This window comes from Neopsephotus bourkii, unplaced genomic scaffold (assembly GCF_033783945.1).
Source record: "Neopsephotus bourkii isolate Nb327-2 ecotype Australia unplaced genomic scaffold, CSIRO-AGI_Nbou_v1 NB_1279, whole genome shotgun sequence".
In the NCBI taxonomy this organism is placed as follows: domain Eukaryota; kingdom Metazoa; phylum Chordata; class Aves; order Psittaciformes; family Psittacidae; genus Neopsephotus; species Neopsephotus bourkii.
In genome coordinates this window covers 2,812,657-2,833,352 of record NW_026901764.1, presented here as the reverse complement: position 1 = coordinate 2,833,352, position 20,696 = coordinate 2,812,657, and the positions used below count along the sequence as shown (strand labels likewise).

Sequence of the window (20,696 nt, the reverse complement as noted above, 5' to 3'; positions counted from 1 at the left end):
AGTAATGTTGGTTGCCTTAAAGCAAACACGATTCTAGGTTACTTTGACATATTGACCTAAATTAAATGATGTAGATATAGTGAAATGTAATGAATGCAATGGAGTTGGATGTGACAGAGGGGAAAAAAAACGCTTGCTTTTTTAAGTGTTACCATTTATCAAGAGAAGTAGTAAAGAAATGTTCTGTCTAAAACTGGAATGACTGGATATGTATAGCGTAGGAAAAAGGGAAAAGTCTTTCTTACCTTTGGGTTTGGTTAACCATAGTGGATTTTAATCTTTAATCTGATATTGTTTAAAGGCATTATTTGCCCATGTCTGTTTTCTGCTGGGTGTACCTGCTTTCGCAGCTGTGAACAGACTGATGGATGTCATTTGAGGAATGTACTTCTAATTTATAGTCAAGAATGAAATTCTAGACTCTCAGGTGTCTCATAGCACATCTTTCTTTTTCTAGGACTAAGGTAGAGTCTCCCCATGTGGGAGGCGCAGTGGCTCTGCGATCAAGACCCTGAAACATCTTTTATCCAAAATGTGTCTGGAATGCTTTAGCTATGGGTTAAATGTGTCTGTGTTTTGATGTAGGTTCCTCAGAGATCTTTGTTCTAGATTGGTTTAGGGTTTGGGTTTGGGTTTCTTTTTTTTTTCCTTCTTCTAAGGGAGAGATTGCCATGGTTTGAAGAAAATACACTTCTAATGTATGAGAAACTTCTGTGGGTTTGGGTGTTTTGGTGTTTTGTTGTTTGCTTTTTTTTTTTTGGGGGGGGGAAGTGGGGTTGCCAGGCTCTAGGACATTTTGAGGGGTTTGCAAACCTTACAGGATTTCACACCCTGCCCTCCCCTCTCACATTCTTCAGACTTACAAAAAATGATTCATTAAAACTCAAACCAGAGTTTTGTATTTTGCATAAGTTACAGGAATCTGAAGAGCTGCAGGTGGTTACTGGCAGTTTTCTGGTGACAACCTGTTTCTCTGTATTTCTTCTTGATAGCAGTATTCCTCTTTCATTTCTCTTTCCTGGTCCATTTTCTGTGTTTGCTTTGTGACTAGAATTAATGAAATACAGGACCAATACCAAGCTCACCACTTGCAAGCTCTAAAGTACAGCCTAGCTGGGATTAGAGTGGGCCTGTGATGCTGGGCACAAGCCCTGCTTTTCTTGCACCTCTCTGTTTATTGCCCTGGTCTCCCCACCCTCCTGCACATCAGCTGCTATTCCCTCTGTGCCCAGTCCCCCTCTCTTGTCTCTCATGTCTAGTGTATGTTGAATTTTTAGACAGATCCTCTCCACTGTGTTCATGATTTGAAACTCTGAAAAAGTTTCTTGTCTCCATTTTAAATGCAACCTCCCTTACCTCCTCTCAGCTTTGATACTGGCATAATGCATGTGTGTTCTGTGGCATTAGTGTCCATGGGGGATACTGAACTTAGTCCATCATTGGCTTCTATACTGACATTGTTTGGTATTGTGTTTGTAGAGCATTTACACTGCTTTTGATACTTGTGTGCAAGTACTTGATGGGGAGTGGGGTGGGGAAGAAATTTGGTACCTTCTATTCCCTTGTGGAGTGTTTGAGCAAGAGCAGGTGTCTTCATCCTGGCCCACGCAGGCTCCTGACTCTGCACTGTAGGTGTGCTTGGGTGCTGCTGCAGCTGGGAGGTAGGGGAATGAACACATTGTGATGCTCTTGTCTGCAAATGATAATGACCCCTAAAGTGCATGACAGAACAAGTATTCTGGGAGAAGGGACATGAGAGGCAGGGAGAGGACTGCTATTGTATGTAACAGAGCCTCAGTGGCTTCTAACCCTGGAACTACTTTTCCCATCACTTTCTTCTGCTGTGAGACACTTGTTGCTTCTTCCTCCTTATCCTCTCTCTACTCCCTGCTGCCTTGCTCTTTTAGCCTTGTGCAAGCTCTGGCTGCCCTGGTTGAGAGTCCAAGCCAAAAGTCAGCAGAACAGAGAAAGGAAAAGGTTGCTTATGCCCCAGTACTGCATAAAATGTATGTGCAGTTTGAGGGAGAGAAGGATGCCAGTCCTGCATATCCTTGTTCTTTCCCTTTTGGAAGCAAATACAGCACTCATTTCCATGTTGTGAGCAGCCGCAAGAGAAAGTAGTCAGAGCTTGTTGAGTTTCTTAGAGTGAAAGTGATGGTCTGAAGTTGGCCTTGGGGGCTCTTGGTTGGACTGTGCTGGTTTAGATAATAAATAATCTTTGGAGTCCATCCACTGAAAGCGCTTTCTCCATTGCTGTGCAAGTACCATGGCACATGCCAGGCTTGATGTCTTTTGTTAGGAATGCCTCTGTTGCATTTCACAGGCCATAAATTAACTTGCGGTATTTGTAACAATATCGGTCTCTTTTTGAAGATAGATGTGTACAGCCTTTTTCCTGGCTTTGGGTTTCCCTCCCCCTCCCCTTTTCTGTTAGTTAGAAGAGCCTCAAAAGTAATCTCCAGTCTTGAAAGTGGTTCAGGGGCCAACACATGGACATCCTTAGGATGGAACTGTTTTATGGCTTTGAACTTTCAAGCTATGCTGAACAAAATACGGGAGAGTGCATAGTACAGAACAACCATACATTGGCAGGAAAGACCTCAGGAAAACAAGTCCTGGGTCACACCTCTGATTCTGCTTTCAGAGAGAAAGAGAGTACTGAGTAAGTATTAAAAGCAGTAAAGAGCAGACTTTGATATTTATTCCAGAATATTATGTGGGCTGTGGCTTTTGTATTCACATATTTGCAATGCATGTTAAACTACATGCTGGGCTATCATGTCTTCAGTGTCAGTATATAGGCACACTTTCTTCCTTCCATTCATGTGTAGCAGGTGGGCTTCCAGCAGTGGCTGAAGAGTAACAGTGCAGAAGTGAAATACCATACACAGCTCTCATCTGAAAGCAAGTTACTGAAAAGCACCTGCCTGCTCCAAAGCTCGCATCTCACTTTAAGCATCAGTTGCCTTTTACATGAGGAACAGTTGTTTTTCTCTTTGAGCTGTGTGATTGCATGGTGCTTCTGTTCTGTTGACCCTGTTTCATTTAACAGCTAAAACTGCAAACACTGGTGGAAGGTAAGTCATTGACCATTAAGTAGAATTGAATAATACTAGTCTCTTCAGTGCTGCATGAATTTATCCTCATAGCTTCTCAAGAATCAATGACAACTGTGCTGGAGGTTGATTAGGAGAACTTACCAAATGGATATTCAGGACATACTTGAGCAGAAATTTAGCTTATCTTCTTCCTGATCAAATAATAACTTGTGGTTTAGCTGCAATATTAGAAACCCCTGGTGTACACAAAAAGTTGCAGTCTAGGTAGATAATACCTTTTCTTCAGGTGTCTTTGAGAAACTTCCTGCTCCTTCTATATTTCAAATACATACTCAAGCATTCACTTGCTTCTGTAGGGTTTGGAAAAAAATTGGAGCTCATGAAACACACCAAATAAAAGTGGTTTCAGTTTGTTCATTTGGGAAATGGAAGAAGATGGGATGATTTTTCTCCATGGAGAAATGATGGTTCCAGTTTTCTGTGGATGTTGGCAATAAAATACCTTTTGCCTTCCATCTATTCTTTCTCCAGAAAGGGTAGGGGGTAACCATTTGCAGACCAATTCCAAGTGGAAGTTACAAGTTACTTGCATTGCAGTAAGCAGTATGAACTGTAGTGCAGCAGGACACAATAACTGACATGCCTCGATGAGGTTCATCTCTTGCTTTTTGAAGTTCTTGCAAAGAGAACCCTTCAAATTGACGAGGCATGGCGTGCATGTTGTACTTTAAACATTATCTTACTCTAATTTCTTCATTCTCATATTTACAGACTCCCTGCTTTGCTGACCTCCTCCCTTCCAGTCCTCAGTCTTTGTTATTCTTTGTGTCTTCCTCCCACTTGTCTTCGAGTCTCTCTTAATGCCTCTCTGTATGCAGAGAACAGTGTGTCAGCTGTTTGTCAGGCACCCTATCTTTGCTTGCCATCCACACCATCTTAAAACCCACTTCTTCCAGGAATCCTCCTTGCTAATTGTTCAAATTGATAGTGTCTCTGTTCCTTCTTTTCACCAAACAGGCCTTCTCTTCAACAGCTATCCTGTGTTCTGTATAGCCCTGCCTCTAACCCCCATACTGTCAGTGTAAAGGCTTTGGGTTTAGTAATAATCCTCTCTCCTAGCTTTAGTGTAAAGTTTTACATTAAACAAATGGTTTTGTATAGGTAACTGCTGTTTGAGTGACTGTTCGTTACATAAAATATAATCCAAATAATAGGTAGTGACTGTTCTTGAGAGAAGAACCTCTCTGCTATGTCTTTTTCTGTAAAGAATTTCTGTACCAGCAATCCCCTCTTCAGCACAATGTTTTGATGTGTGATGAATGTATCAATAGATTTATACATAGTTTTTAAATAGGCTTAAGTAAATAGGTAGCTGCCAGGGCTAACATCTGATTCCTTGGAATAGGGCGGCATGCTTGAGTTTGGGGCTTTTAAGCAGAGATACCTGGCATTTAAATTCCACGATGATGGACACTGAGATGTGCTAGAACAAAGCCATAAGGGCAGCTATACTTGGTCATGGTGCCCTGACTCTTCTGGGTTTCTTTTTCTTACCGCTGTTTCCCAGTGTGTCTCTTAGAAGAGCCCACCTCCTGAGCTTAAAGGATCTGGCAGGAATTCAGATTTGAAAACATGAGTTTCTTTATTTTGGGGAAATGGTTGTGTGATAAAGAATGGGAGTCAGCAAATTTATTCTAATTGGAGCTTGAAAAACTGAGGTATAAACCCTGTATGCTGCAGCAACAAGGGGCTGGTCTTAATGTGGGAGCTCACCCATGGCTTCAGCTGAGGTAACTGCGTCTAACATCATTCCAGCAGCAGCTCTTGAATCCATCTGGCATAGTTTGCATTGCATTTGGTAAGCCTTGGTTGTGTTACCAGCGCAGAGCTGAAAGCAGATGTTCTTTAAGAGTGATGATAAGAGGAAGATTGCTGTCAAGGAACAGTAGCAAAGTGGGCCTTACCATTTTGCTCCCCAAAACCAGCTGAGGTGCAAAGGGACAAATATCCACTCACTGCTGGCAGTTAAAAGGATGGGACTTTTAAAAACAAGAAGTTCTTTATGTGTGGCTATTAATAGTTTAAAGTGCAAGAGTTACAGGAATTACAACTAAAGAAATGAAAAGAAATCTGAATTTCCTCTCATGTGTTTCCTCTTCCCCACCCTTTTTTTTTTCTCTCACTCTCCCCCTCCTACCTCCCTCTTTATTTTCTTGGAGGCTTGAATCAGTGGAACTAGGTATTTTTCATGTAATGCTACAGTAGGTAAATGGTACTAAATGGGAATATTTAGGGGCAAGAAGGTAATATTTTCCCTTGTCTTTCAGTTGTGGCTGTTGAGGGTGAACCTTTGGCTCACTAATACCTGGAGCTGATTGGAAATCTGCCTGTTTGTGTTTCTTTAGCTATTCTCTGGGGCAGGTGTGAGGGTGGGTATGTGTTTCCATGTGTTCTTTGATTTTTGGTTGGTTGTTTTTTTCTAACTTAAGTCCAGTTAAATGCTAGGTTTTGATTTAACAACTTCATGTACTGACACCGCTGTGCCTCAGGGGGTACCTCATTGAGAGGAGTGTCTTCAGTACCAAAAGCCAAGGACGTGAGCACACCGTTCTCCTCTAATTCTTGTTTATGAAGAGCTTTTCCTTCCTTGAAGAAAAATACATGGAAGTAATAGACAGCTTGTGATTTTGTTCACTTAATTGCAAAAAAAAAGCTGAAGCAAAATTACAGTGGTCTCATTCTTTTAGCCTGTATTCAAGCTCGTGCTGTTTCCAGAAGCAGCATATCAAACAGATCCTGCTGTCACTAGCTGCCAAGGACAATTTTAAAATACTCTTCTTTGTCTTGTTAAAAAATAAATGAAATTGATCCGTGGCTAAGAAATGATACTTTTTGTTGATGTTATCAGGGGCTCAGCTGAAGAGATATTTTAGGGTTTTATGTCTGTCTACAAGATAAGAGTAGTAAAAACTATCAAAATGGAAGTGCTAATGGTATGACTGCTTTTAGACAGTTAGGCAGGAAACACTGTTTCCTGTGCTGTTTGTTCTGTTAGCTTTCTCATAAATATTAACCTGTCTTGGCGTCAACATTTGCTGCTACAGTGGGGCAGACAATAACAGACATTTTCTGGTTAAAAATTTACATCATTTCCCATTAATTCTTTTGATTGCAGTGTAATGCCTTGAGATGTCTGTCTGCATAATCAAGTTTGAAAGCAGGATTAGGTTTGGGCCAGGCTGATCTGGGTTGGAGTGATCTGAGCTGGGCTAAACTGAGCTGTGCTGTGCTGGACTGAGCTCAACTGAGCTAAAGTGGGCTGAACTGTTCTTGGCTGGGCTTAGTTGGGCTGGACTGGGGTAAAGTAGGCTGGACAGGTCTGAACTGGGCCAAATGGGCAGGACTGGGCTAAACGGTTGTTTGCTGGGCTTAATTGCACTGGAGTGGGCTAAACTGAGCTGTACTGGTCTGAATTGGGCCAAACTGGGTTTCATGGGGCTAAAGGAGGCTGGGCTAGGCTATACTGGGCTAAAAAGTGGGCTGGAGAAGGCTAAACTGTGTACTAATCATAGGGAGATGCTGGGTTCCGTAGCAGTCCTATATCAAATGATAGTTGTAGTGCCATTTGATGATGTGCTTCCTACATCACCAGGTGAATCTACATTTGGAGTAGGATGGTGTCTCAGTCTTCTCCATTACTTTCTTGAGATGAATTGTACCCTAGTCTCTTTAAACTCTGAGCAAGTGCTATCCAGAGTCCCACAGGTACCATCAGTACCAAGATAGAGGTGAACTCCCTTAACCTTTCACCATGTCTGTTTCTCTTGGGTGATTGTCATGTAAACACTGGTTCAGCAGGATGTCTACTTAGTGTAGTACCTCCTACAAGAGCGCAGCAGTCTTTTATGGCTTGCATTCAAGCTTGTGGGTTTTGTTTGAATCGGATTTTGATACTTGAGATTTGAAAGCCAAAGGGTGCTACGGAGTGGTGAGATCTGCTGATAAGCTTGTGATGGGTGGAGACACATTCTCTGGATGTCTCACTTGAAATGCTGTGGCTTCCATTTCCCAGTGCTAACATACGCCACCAACAATCTGCCTCAGTGGTCTCCTCAGTAGATTGCCAACCTGATCTTTTGTGAAGAGTAGTCAGGTTGAATTTAGCTTTACTTCATCAAGAGTAAGACGCTGATAAATGAGAATGAGCAATTGTAACCAAGTCTGCCTTAAGTGTGACAGTGTGTGTTTGTTTGTGCATATATGCCTTTATTTAGATGTAGCTGTTTCTAATTTGCTCAGCTGCTTGACAAAAGCATAACTGACAGCAAGGTGAGAGCTCTTCTGTTGTCTGCAGCTCTGTGTTACCATGAAATCATTGTAATGTTACATACAAAGTGATGCATGATCATTAACTTCTGACTTTGATTTAATTAGAGCACTAATTACATTTTGCAGTAAATTTCAGCAGAAATGAACAGTTGCTATCTCAGTGTCTTAATTTCCACACAGATTTTAAGTTGAGAATGGGGTTGAAAGTTGCAAGGGAGTCTCTTTGAAGGGTATCTATGTATCATCATGTATGCAGTTGGATATAACATGCTCTAATGAAAGCTTTGGCAGCGCAGACAACTTGCTTAAAAAACAATGAAACAATCTTCAGGGTTACAGTTCCAACATGCAGTCTGTAACATTGAAATTATTTACTTGTGCATTTGCACTTTTTCAGCTGGAGCTGCTTAGGAACCTAAGCCTGTTGGATGCCCAGCTGCCAGCAAAAGAACAAGGGGGTGGTCAAGGAAGTGGGTCATCTATTTAAATCTGTAATTGCATGTTCAGCACAATGGGAGAACTGCCTGCTTCCCTGAAATGAATCAGTACGTTTGTAAGTGTAAATAATGGCTAATTCTTGAAAAGCACTGTCTGACTGCTTTGTTCTGTGTTTCCTGTTGGCGTTGAAAAGTCCTGGAAGACTAAATAAAGAAGAGGTCAATGTTTGGGTACTGCGTAAAACTACTAGGATCCCTTGGAAGTTCTTTTGGGATGTGTCATGATAAAATAGAGAATGACATCAATTCTCTTATGTACTAGATAAGCTTTTTGGTTTTGTTTTTGTTTTTTTCAGTAAAGTCTGAAATGGTCCTACAAGAAAAGGATTTTTTTATCAATATCAGTTAATTGAAAAATAAAACAGCTCCACAGCAGCTATGATTAAGACTTTAATAATAAAAACAAATGACTTGCAACCAGACATTTCAGCCAGTGAGAATGAAAACTCTTTGCATATACGTGTATGTAGCTCATAGTTTCTACCCGTATTTTAATCTCCTTTGGACTTCAGTTTTAATCTTTCAAAACACACATGTTACTAATCAAAATATTATTCTTCTAAAGATTTTTTTCCCTGAAATACCAATCAGAAGACATATGTTTTTAGAGACTGTGTTACAGCTTAACAAACACAGACCAAACAACTTGTAGTTGGGCTGGTTTTGCTAATTTTGTACTTAGTAGAATAAAGACCCTTGTGGATGTGAATGCTAATTGATACCAGCAACACAGGTTTGTTATTTTGGGGTTTTGTATGATTTTGTTCTCTTCTGGAGTTCATGTAAAAGAAAGGGAGTGAAACCCTGACAAGAGACATGAAATGAAAAACACATGTTGCACAGAAAAGCTGTCCAGGGGACAGAACACCACAATGTAGCTCATTAGATGCTAAAATAGCTGTTACTTGGTCTGATATAGTGACCACATTATTGTGCTGTAAAAAAACCAAGATAATTTCTAAGAAGTGCAGGGTGTGTTTTGTTGTTTTGTCTTTTGGGGTGCTTTCTCTTTTCCATGGTGATAAGGGAAAAACTGTGGTTAGATGGGGCATGAGAGGTAGCATAGGAGCTGGGTATCAGTTGTTCCAGGTGTATCCTCTCTGAAAGGGTTATGACATCACACTGAGGACTGTTGATCTGAGAGACCTTGTGGGTTTTTCATGCTGTTATATGGGTGGTCTCCCTGCTCTGTTATGCAACTTGGACTTTTTAGTTAGTATAAAAGGAGTGGGGATATGAGGTTCTAGGTGTGCTAAGAAAGGAAATGTTTTGGGGCTAATGAAAACCCCATTGTAATTAAGATAATAACTTCTGTTGTATGATAGTAGCTGGCCTGAGACACCTACAGATCCCATTTGTGTAAAATGGCTTCTCTTGTAGAGGCTGATGTTTATGCCAGCAGGATTCTGCGTAGGTGGATTTCTGTGTAGAAATTCATGTTTTGTCCTGTGTGCTTTAGCCCCAGAAGTATCATGGTTAGGCTATATATGACATGATCAGACAGGGAAAGGCTGCTTTGTTTGCTCCCCCTGGACCTATCAGGTTTAGGGGTTTGTTTTGAGCAATCTTTAAAAACACCACCAAACAAAAGAAAAACAAATCCCTTCCTTAATATTTTTAGCCTGAAAATGCTTCAGGGTCCTGATTTCTAGTTCCTTTATTTTGGGAAAAACAGCCATTGGATTCTTGGCCCTACTAAGGTGAAAAAGAATGAAGCCACATTATTATACTGCTTGTGGAAATAATCCGTATTCTTCTTGTGGGATCTTTCCTGTCAGGTAAAATGATACCTCTGCAGCTGCTCTGTTTGGGGGAGTGAGGTGATGGGACACCAGCACCTGAGACAACACAGTTTTTGCTGGCCCCTGTATGTACAAATTTTACTTTGCATTTCTTTTCTTACTTTATCCACATTTTGTGCCTCGTTTTCCACTTTGCAGCTGTAGAAGCTTATGCTTGGAAATTGAATGAGATTGTTCCCTTTGCTTCCTTGCTCCTGGCTGAACTCTCTGCATATGAAGCCTGCCTCAAAGTGAAATTGCCTTGAAATAATAAAGAGGGATTATACAGCTGACTTGGAGTTGAAAGAAGCCTGATTGGGAGCCTCTTTTGCTCGTTTCTGTTAGGTTAGAAACAGAGCCTTCTGCAAAGTGAATTTGTAATGGCCTAAATGGCCAGTTTGTAGCTTCTTGTTCTTGTCTTTGTGTTAGCCTTTGGCTTAAGCAGCTCTTCCGCTTCCGTTGTGTTTACTGCTCTCCCAGACAGGGCACAAATTCAGGCTCTGGTTTGCTCGGCTGAACAAGCTGTGTTCTTACACAGTCATGGAATAACTTAGTTTGGATGAAACTTCTCGTGGTTGTCAATTCCAGCTCCCTCCCCAAAGCAATTCCAACTAAATGAGGTTGCTCAAGCCCTTGTCTAGTCAAGTGTTGGCACTCTACAAGGATGGAGAACCCACAGTTCCTGTGGTGCCCTGTTCCAGTATTTGACTGCCCTTCATGGTGAAAACGTATTGTATTTAATTGGAATTTGCCTCATTGTATTCTGTTCCCTGTGTCTCATCCTCTGCCAGTGTATCTCCAAGAGTGTCTGCTCTATAGCCTACTGCTAGGTACGATACAGGTCGGCAAGATTTTCCTTATGCCATCATTTCTTAAGCATGGACAAATGAAATTTTCCCAGCATTTCCTCACATCTCCTCCAGCTTCAGTCTGTCTTGGTGATATTGCACAGAACTCAATCCAGTGTGGCAGTGGACTTGTCCTTGGTATCTGAGAACCAGACACATCACCCTTTGCTAGAGACACCTTGCTTTATATCTACATGGAATTGTGCTCACAGCAATGTCATATTAGTAGTTGATCATTTTGGCACTGGCCACTGCTTCCAGCTCTTCCCCCTTTATTTTCACCTGCTGAACTCCCAGCTTGCAGTAGAAACTCTTCAAGACATTTGATGTTTTGAATTAAGAATTTATTACATTCACCTGGAATGCTTTACACAGCTAAACTCCTGACTCCCTGGGACAGCTCATTGTTCTTGTGAAGGAGACTGGAAAGGGGTTTCTTGGCTTGAAAATCCTAAAGCCTCCTATGAACAGCATGTGCAGAGCCAGGTGGGATTTGCTGCTGATCGCTATCACATGCATAGTTTGATGCAGGCAGAAGGTGTTGGACAGTACTCTTGCCCTATCAGTCTGGTTTCTGGGAGAAAGAAGAAAGATACCAAAACTGGGAGGCAGGAGATGAGCCAGTGTAACCCAGGTTATAAATGCTGACATACTAAAGAATAGGAGACTGTTCTGGAAAGCTGCGACCTAGGGGGAGATGCTCTCTAAGTTAACTGTCTCTGCATAAGACGCAGTGATGTGCTGGGGAAAAAGTTACTGTGATTCCTGGTAGACACTGAGCATGCAGGTATGCAGAGCTGGTGAAATTGTGTGTGTGGAATTCAGAGTACCAGTGAAGGGACAGAGAAAAGTCTTGTGTCTTCTCCATCTTGCCTGTGGCTGTTCCTCGGCATGCGGGCTGCCACCAAGTGCCACACTCTAGCTCTCTAACTGTTTTTACCCTGTGTTCACATGCAATTGATAGAATCCTGCTTCTCTAGCTTATCTGGTGATGCCTGTGTCTCGTGTAAGTAGTTAGGATTTGTGCATGAAGCCTGACCCATTCATTTAGTATACAGTTCCACTGCTTCTTGATGGTAAACAGTTAATGTTTTTCTTTGTTACACAATATGAGAAACATTAAAAGGAAGAATTAATTTATCTCATTTAAACTCCTACCTCAAATGTGCATATTTTCCTACTCAAATTAGTTGTTTGGAAAGTAAAGGAGTGTATGGGTAGATAGGAACAAGCCAAGAGATACCTTCCCTTGCAGGCTCTCTTGTCTGCTAAAAAAGAAACGTGCTTTCAAAGAGCTAGAGGCTGCATGTATTCTGGTTACAAAGCAGTTCTATTTTTTGTTACCTGTTCTTAGCTGGGTTGCAAGTAGGAAGGTGTCATTGGCTTGGGCTGGAGGCAGATTGGAATAAAATGCTTTTTCTAATAAGATATCACTGTCCTAATATTATGCTTTACTCCAGATTTGGGTGGTGTCTTTTTGAAAGTAACTCTGGTCTCTCTGTTTGTTCTTGGTTTGTATTTCTAGCCTGTATTTGGAAAGTCCTAATTTTGGATTGTGACAAGGAATAGAGACTAGATTGCACACTTGGTGATAGATGTCAGTGAAATAGATTTTTGTGGCTCTTGTCCAAAGTGTGTTGCTGTCAGTGAGAGTTTCTGCAGCAGGTCTTTGGTAGGTTGGTAGGGTTTTGATCACATTTTAGAGGAGAAGAGGTAGTTCATCAAACCACTGTGCTATTCAACTCGTATTCAGGACATTTAACATAGAGAACATTGCTGTACAAACAACACCTCACCCAAACCCACATTATTCTTAAAACCTCATTAGTGGACAATGACTTCTGTTAGAATCATGCAGTGTGCCACTGGGAGAACGGGCTGAGGGACATTCCTCTCAGATCCCTGGAGCTGCTCATTTCTCTTTGCAGTATCTCTGTAAGTGAAAGGGCTGGTGCCAGGGTAGCAAATGGAAAATGAACTTGCTCTTGTGCAGGAACAGTCACTTTCCATGTAGCTGAGTGTGCCTCACTCTTTAATTTGTGAAAAATCTAGACAAAAGTGTTCGGAGTATTTTGCACGTTACAGAAATCTTGGACCTCGACAAGGTAACAGACTTGTAACAGCTGTAACATCTGTCACAATAAATAATAAATTGGAGTAAATACATGCTCGTGGGTTTGGTTGGTTTTGGGTTTTGTTTTTCTTTTTTCTCCATGCCAGTTTTGGTTTTCAGACTCTCTCCCATTGGGTTGGTGAAGTGGAATTCTTTTGGAACTTCAGGACCAGCTGCTGATAATGCTGTGTAAGAGGTTGTGTGCAAGTTGAACGTGCATCTTTCTGAAAGAGGGTAATAATTTTCTACCAGTTCTTTACGGGAGCCAATGGGGCAGTTCCTGTTATTTTCTGTTGTGGCTTATTTGTAAACTCTTCTCTTCAAAAGCGTGAGCCCAGCCTTATTTGTAAATTATGGTGAAAAATATTCCCAAAGTTTATCTTAGTACATGGTTTTTGTTTAACACTGTGCCAGAGAAAGGATGAATTTGGGTAGCTCCAGCTAATGCTCCTCTAGTTTTATGTCACAATGAAAGTTCTCTTAAAAAACAAACATTTGCCTTAGAAGTTGTAATTTTTCCTGGTGTGAAGTTAAATACTTATTTTTATTGTTAGATGTTGAAAGAAACCACAACTCTTTAGAATAATAAGTGCTAGATCCAGAAGCCACTGAAGTGGCTGCCTGTACACTACCATTCTCCCATTTTGCTTAGTCTAAGACTGGACAATAATCCCATTGATCTCGGGGAGTCTTTTAATTGTGGAAAACTACTTGTCAAAATGAGAAATCACTCATCAGAGTTGGAAATAAGGTTGTGTCCACTATTTGCATGCAAGTTATATGTTTATTTCACTTTTTTTTTTTTTTTTAATGAGGATAATAATTTGAGAAACCCCTTTAGGGTTAACTTCTGTCACTGGCCTGTTGCAAGTTCTTACTTCAGTCTTTTTTATCATTTTGTCTCTGTTTCCTTGTTTGCTAAATGGTTGCAATATGTTGTTGCCATTAATAACTGCTGTGGGATCTAAGAGGAAAACCTCTGCATTTTGGCCACGCACAGTGTGGTAGTAATTAAGAGCAAACCCCTCAACTTGACTATAATACTTTCCATCATCAACATGAAAGAGAAAAGCGATGTTGAGAAAAGCATTAGCACACACAGTCACTGAGAACCTGTTTCTGTGGTTGTCAGACCTTTATTTCCCCCCATGCCCATACATCATGGTTTCCATTTTCAGCAGGTTAAGTCAAGAAACTGCAGAGTTGTAAGAACATGTTTTGCAGCATAAGCTCCATGAGCTTACCGCTTGTCCAGCAGGCCCTTGTCTGCAGTTGTACAGCCCTTGCTGTGCTCCGTGTTCTGGGTATGGATCCCAGGTTGAGCACCCTGCGGTACGGATAGCACACACAGCCAGGGTCTGCGCGACGCTGCTCTTTGAGCAGACACACGTTCTCGTAAACTGCTCCCTCTTTCGGTGCCGCATATAGCACTGTGCTGCAGAGGCAGCTTTCAGGTGGTTGCTTCTTTGTTTTTAAAGGTAAAGTCTCTGCGTAACTCATCAGTCAGTGTGAACCATGCAGTGTTTTGAAAGGTGAGACAAACAGCAATCCTAATCCTGCAGCCCTTCTTTGTGCTGTCTCCCTAGCTGTGGTGAAGAACATCTGACTAATTTTTTAAAGGGTTTGAATAGTACCATTGATTTTTATTATTTTTTTCTCTTTGTTTTCCCCCTAATGTAAAGAGAAGATTTTATAAACACAGTTACTTGAAGTGCGTTACTTCTCGTACCCAGTGAGGAAAGCCGAGTGTGGAGGTGGATTTGTCTTTCATGTACTACTCCCTAGAGGGTGCCATACACTCACTTTCTGCACTCCGCCTTGTAGCCAAGTGACATTGCAGCGGGTTTTGTGGCAGCACTCACTGGGGATGTTGCACTGATGTTAAGCATTGTTGCTGTAAGATAAGAAGAAGAAAAATGAGGTAGTTCAATGATTTAAACTCCTCTTGTATAGCTATAATCATATGCTACTCATTAGGCAGCATGCACTGACTGTAATTTAGTAGAGGTAAGAATTGCGTGTGTTGATCAAGGCCAGTTCATGAGAAGGAAATAAAATTTCAAGACAAAAAAAAAAAAAGCTGTGTGTCATTCAGGAGCTGTACTGACCAGTTACTGCAGTAAATGCCTGCTTTCCCAAGTCACTGAGGAGCAGCAGGTGGAAACTAAAGAAATACAAAGCCTGTGTACGTCTGACTGTTAGAAACACTGAAACCTTAGCGTTTCTTACAGTTAACTATTTTGAGGCAATGCTTTGAAATACAGTGCTTGAATGTTTTTAAATGACTGCAAGAGGCTATGTTATGAGTGAAAGTCACAGATGTTATTTATGTTTTTTAGCAACTGTGAGTGCATAAATTTTCTTTGAGATAGGTGTGTGATCATCCTTTATGCTTTAAAGCTTTCTTTTTCCCCCCTTCCTCAAAGCATGTAATGGCACTGCTTCAACCTGACACTGCACAGTCTCTTGTAGGCCACCGAGCTGGATGTGCAAGCTTTGGTACATAACTGTGTTGGAAGAGAAAACAGGGCAGCTCCTCAAGATAGAGTCTCATGGTCTCCCAGACCTCCACTAGCAACTGGGAAGTAGACAGCGAACAGCAGCTAGTATTGGAAATGCTGCCTCTGTGGCAGTGAGATGTGCCACTGTAATGTGGTGTCTGCTGTGTTGGTTAAAGTTTGGTTGATCTAAGCTTGTACTATTCTTCAGGCATAAGATGTCTAAGGAAACAGGCACATTAGTAAAGGCTTCTGTCACCAAGCAGACTGCCATGAAGACTACCTCTTGGAGCACTTCATCTGTCTGATCTGGGTTTCAATGCTGATTCCTTGGAGGCTTAGGATTCCACAGTGTGTTTTGAAGTAGCAAAGCTTGAAGAAAGACTTTCAAACTTGTGTACATTTTTCTCCCTCTGCTTTCCTTTTCCTCTGCTTCCAGGTCTTTATGAAAACAAATACTGGAGACAAGGACCTTTGTCTCTGAGGGAAATTCCCTTTTCTAAGAAGGTTATGTCTATCAGCTATTTTTGTTTTGGAAGGGTGATGTGGGATAATGTGCAGAGATGACACAGTAACACACCAAAATGTGAGTGACCCTAATCTCTGTCAAGGCAGAGACTGTAGTTTTGTTTTATCTTGCTGGAAGTGCTTGCCTGCTAATTGTATAGGCTACACCTTAACAGATTTCTTACCATAACTATGGGTCTATGTGTAGAACTGCGGGTGACAGCCACTGGCCATGTTGCTTATGTGTTGTTGGGAGCTGCTCATCATCTGTCCCAGAATGATGTATGCTGAATAGTGACTCACATAGAATATCCTGGAGATAATGAATGACTTGCTCTACTCTTCCAAGAGAACCTTTCATGCTTTAAAACAGTCAGGACTTGCAGGGGGGTCTAACTCCAGATGTGCTCAGCCAAGTGCTGTGCGTGTCAGTGTGTACCAGAACATCACCTGGACTAGAACCATCCCAAGCTATTTCTGATTGAGTTATGCAAGGGAAATAGCTCACCTGGCAAAGTTTTGCACTATCTCTGATGAAGGATTTTCAGTGAATGGACATTGTTTTGCCAGTTTATTAACCAGTTAAAGTTTAGGTAAATGGTCCTGTGAGCCAGTTTCAGAATGCCAACAGGTTGCTCTGTGACAGTAAGCTTGTATAAATCTGATTTATAATAGCGAGTACCTTGCTTGGCTGGATACTCGAGCATCCTTTAGTAAGTCATAATGGTGGCATGAGTGTTATCTGTAACAATGATGCTCTTGTTATTTGTACTGTCATGCTGTTTTTAGTTCCTGTTGATGGCTTGGGCCTTCTGTGGGCCAGACTGAACAGACTGTTGTAAGCAGTCCTAGGGGCGTTCCTGTTTTTGTGGATGGCTCCTGCAGTCACCCACCATTGCTGCTTTAGGATCGTCATGCTTCAAAAGCTTCTGTGTAACTTCTCAGTGCGTGTCACACAAGCACATCTTGGGGAGGAGGGCTCATCTTCTGGAGAAGGGTGCATGCCATCTTGACAGGTGGGCAGAAGATTCAGACCTGCAGCCGTTCTCCTTGCCTGAGGAGAATGCAGCCCCATCCAGGGCTGGAGGGAAGAATCAGTGTTTCATTTGGAAAGTCACCTTCTTACTAAAGGATCTTCTCCAAGAACTGCCTTTCTCTCTTCCTGTTTGAAACCCTCAGCTGAAGACCAGCATACCAATAGGTATAATATATATATAATAGGACCAATAGGTCCTGTTTATTCAGATGACATGAATTCAGATGTCACAAAGAGAAAGGAACATTAATGGAATATAGAAAGCTGGGGGAAGGAAACAAACTTTTTTAATGTAGTGTGCTAAGGAGGTGTGAAATAGGAGTGTTAGAAAATGTTTGGTAGCACCTTTAGAAAGTCTTGCGGTGTGCAGAAACAGAAGTGCAGGAAAATTGCAGAAGAGAAATAACTCAGGGCTTGGAAGAGAAGGGGTTTGCTCTCTGCTGCACACTGCCTGCTAGAGACAGTTTACCTCTTCAGGCCCTGACTGTCCATTTGCAGAGATGGCATCTGTTTCATGTGGAAGCTGAGGCCAGACAATGGGTAACTGTCAGCTCAAGGATGCCTCTGAACCCTGCTTTCTTAGCACAGACTTTGTAAGACATGGCAAATGAGACCCACTTCTGCTCTTGCACAGCTTTACTGCTGCACAGACCCAGCCCTTGGAGTTGCCAAGGACTGGGTCACTGAAGTCATCTGGGTTAAAACAACTGTTTTGCCTCTCCAATTCTTTGTTGTTGTTTTTCCATTGAGGTACCTTTTAGTGGTCTGCTTCCCAGCCTGTTCCTGTAAACCATCATGCCGGTGTTAACACGGATACTTAGCACAGCTGAAATGAGTGGTGGTTAAGAATGGAGTGAGAGTGGGCAGAAGATGGATGGCTTCCAATGTGGATACTCATTAGCCTAACTGGTTGCCAAAGTCTTTGTAATGGGGAATTCAGGAATTGCTTATACAAAGGAGTATTTTGCTTCCAGGAGGTTTCACTGAATTCAGTGTCTGGATTAAAGTGCTAATTAATACAAAATAGTGCTTGATGCTTGACTGTAAACGTGGCTAACACTGTTGATAGTTGATATATAAACATACTGTATACTAAAATCCCTGAATTTGAAAAACAAGGCTGTTGGTACTGTGTGTCTGTCCAGGCACTTTCCAGTGGTAGCTCATGCTTCTGTGAAATTGTCTTAAAACAGAAAGGGGGTTTTAGCTCTTCAGTGGTTTCTTTTCCCCTGTGCCATTGCTGCTTTTTCAGTTCTTGAATTGTGATCCAGGCCTGGAGGCTACTTTTAGCTGGCTTTGGCTTATTTACGTTTTTTTGGACTAAGTGTCATCTTTCTCTCCCAAGAGATGAAATGCCTAGATTATGTCATTCCTACTTGTATCTAATAATAACTTAATTACAAATAATTGTAATGAAATCACTTGGGCCACTGACAGTGAATAGTTCAATCCAAAGACCACTGAAATGGATGGGATTCTTCTCTGAGAGTGAAGCAAAGCTTTGGGGCAAGCCCTGGGGTGCTGTTCCATGTATGTGTGCACGCACGCATGCAGCAGAGTTGAGCTCTGCTATGGAAACCAAATTTCATAAAACCCCTGCCAGCTCTCTCAGCTGAATGCTGGGTGAGTAAAAGAAGATGCTGTACAGACAGACGGGAGATGCATTAGAACCCCCCAAGGTAGCAGAGCAGTTGCCCTAACAGCCAGCAACAGACATTATCCAGGCCCATATTGCTGCTGCTGGAATCAGTAGGAATGTAGGTCTCCCAGCTGCCAAGTGCATCTTTTGTGTGGCCAAAGTGTCAGTCGCAATTCTGGAGTAGGCAGGGGACTGATGAAAACATAAACAATAGCAGCGACAGCAGGCGGGATTGCTGATTTGGTGCAGAAATTACCCAGCTGTGCCACTGCACTCTTGTAATTGCATTAGAGAAGCCAAACTAACAAGCATGATACGAGGCCCCTCTGCAGGGTGTGCTGGTGGATAGGCAGGAACATCATGTAATTGTGTGAAGTCTGTGCCTGGTGAGATCCAAGGGGAAGAGCCAGGTGAGTCCATTGGCAGATCTGTGGGTGAGCTTGTGTTCTGCCTACCGGTGCTGCTAAATATTTTCTGTATGCCCTCAAAGCACTTTACTCTAAAGAAACAAAGGTAAGAAATAATGGCAGTGAGTTTGTTGCTTTCAAAGGACAAATTTAAAAGATTTAGATTTTTCTGGAAAATGCTTTAATTAAAATGATGTCTTTTGCCAGATAGCTGAGCAATTAAGCCGTAATCAAGCTCAAAATAAAGTATTTCCATGGAATGTTTTCAGTGCAATTCCTGATTGAGATTGTGAGGAGGAGTATTATTTACAAAGATCTCATTAGCAGACATTATAAGGTTGCTTATGTCCCCATGGGAATTGATGCCAAAACTTTCATGGCCTTCATTAGAAATCAAAAGCCTTTTGATGCAAGGTAAATACAGTTTTTAGTGCATGTATAATAAAGTTACACATATTAGCTTAAAAGCAGCTTCTCTGGAAACCCTATTGGAAATTCTTAGTTTTCCTAATGTGTAAGAGAAATCCATTTTCTGTAGATATTTTTAGTGCTAACTTCCTCTCAAGTGCTATTATCTTACACACTCTACCATTAATGCTTGCTGTGTTTCCAGGTCAGTCATGTGATTGCTAAGCATCCTTGCCTGCTATTTGAATGACTTGTCAGGCAGGAGCCAGGAAGGCAAGTTGTTTCTGCTGACTGCCTGATCGGCAGCTGATTCTTGCTGCCTGGATCCCGATTGGTAAAGCACTAAACTTCTTTCCTCTCACCCTTCTTGGAAGGTCATCAGCGTTTGGTTCAGTGGGAGACCCCGTCAGCAGGGACCCTTCTCAACACAAGCGTACTATGTAGATGTAAAAATGTATTGCTCTGCAGAAGGCACGCATATGTGGGAACACACAACAACTACACTATTGAAAGGCATTTCAGAACTGCACACTGCTGTTTCTCATTGAGCCCCAGCTATTTTAGCATGAGCTGGATGAAACAGTCCGCATTTCTGCATTAGATTTTTTAATTTCTTGTTACCCACTTGTTACATTTACAACTCAAATGAGCTCTCTGTGCTTCAGGAAACTGCAAGAAATTAAAAGATTAAACAGATCCTTCAGTGAGCTTAAATATGTCTCTCTTTTTTTTTTTTTTTTGTGGTAAAACACCCTAAGGCAAAGTATTTTAAAAAGATGATGAGAGCTAATAAATTTCCAGATATTTGCTATTTTGCTACATACAACTGTTTAAAAAAGGTATTTAAACTGATCCTGGCAGTTGTTGTGGATGCCTCTGTGTGTGTTTAATGAACAGCTGTCTCTTTTGAACTAGGAATTTTAATACTTTCAGTTCCATGAAACTGGAATCAGAGGAGGCAGCTGATTGTACAAGAGAGGGAGCACGTTTTCTCGTGTGTATTCAGAAGCAGAAAGGGAGGGAGAGGGAGAGGGAGAGAAAAGCATCGTAATATTGCGTGTGCTTCAGTTCCAGTGGATCAAATCTTTCCTCTATCTGCATCCAAGCTATTTGGTTGTGATCAGATGATCAGAGCTCAAGGAAGTGATTGGAGCGCGAGCTGGCTGCAGCTGCACTGTAGGCTGTTTTCAGGGACAAGGAGCCACTGTTTTTCAAACATAGCATAAACATAGAAGTTATTTTGTAGGCTTCAGGATGCAGATATGGGTTGTGCTGCCAGCATTGTTCTGCTCCAAGCCTTTCGTTCTGTGGTACAGAGGAACTGTCCACATATCTGCAGGCGACGACGGCGAGAGGAGTTGTCACATGAAATCCTCCCGCTGGATAGTGATGATGAAATGAGCAGACCCAGGACTCTCATCATAATGGTACAGTATACTTTAATCAGCAGAGATGCAGGAGAATTACTGTTACAGATGTTAACGTGATTATTTTTTTCCTCTGTGTATGTCGTAGAGAGAGAGCATTGCCAGGCTATTTGTATGTTACTTTGCTGGTAGATTTGCTGTCTCTGT

General features: G+C 41.7%; 1 protein-coding gene across 9 annotated transcripts in view; it reads left to right on the top strand.

The window, feature by feature from the left end:
• Positions 1-20,696, top strand: part of DOCK10 (dedicator of cytokinesis 10) — a 159,664-nt gene that overhangs the window by 7,973 nt on the left and 130,995 nt on the right. For 3 of the 9 annotated variants that reach the window (XM_061365174.1, XM_061365176.1, XM_061365180.1), the window contains exon 1: positions 20,245-20,549. The exons of 3 other annotated variants lie outside the window; for them this stretch is intronic. In XM_061365174.1, the coding sequence (XP_061221158.1) occupies positions 20,385-20,549 (165 nt within the window). In that variant the 5' untranslated portion in view covers positions 20,245-20,384. Of the gene's footprint in view, positions 1-20,244; positions 20,550-20,696 lie in introns of those variants that run through there. 3 more of the 9 variants (XM_061365182.1, XM_061365173.1, XM_061365175.1) reach the window with 2 other exon arrangements.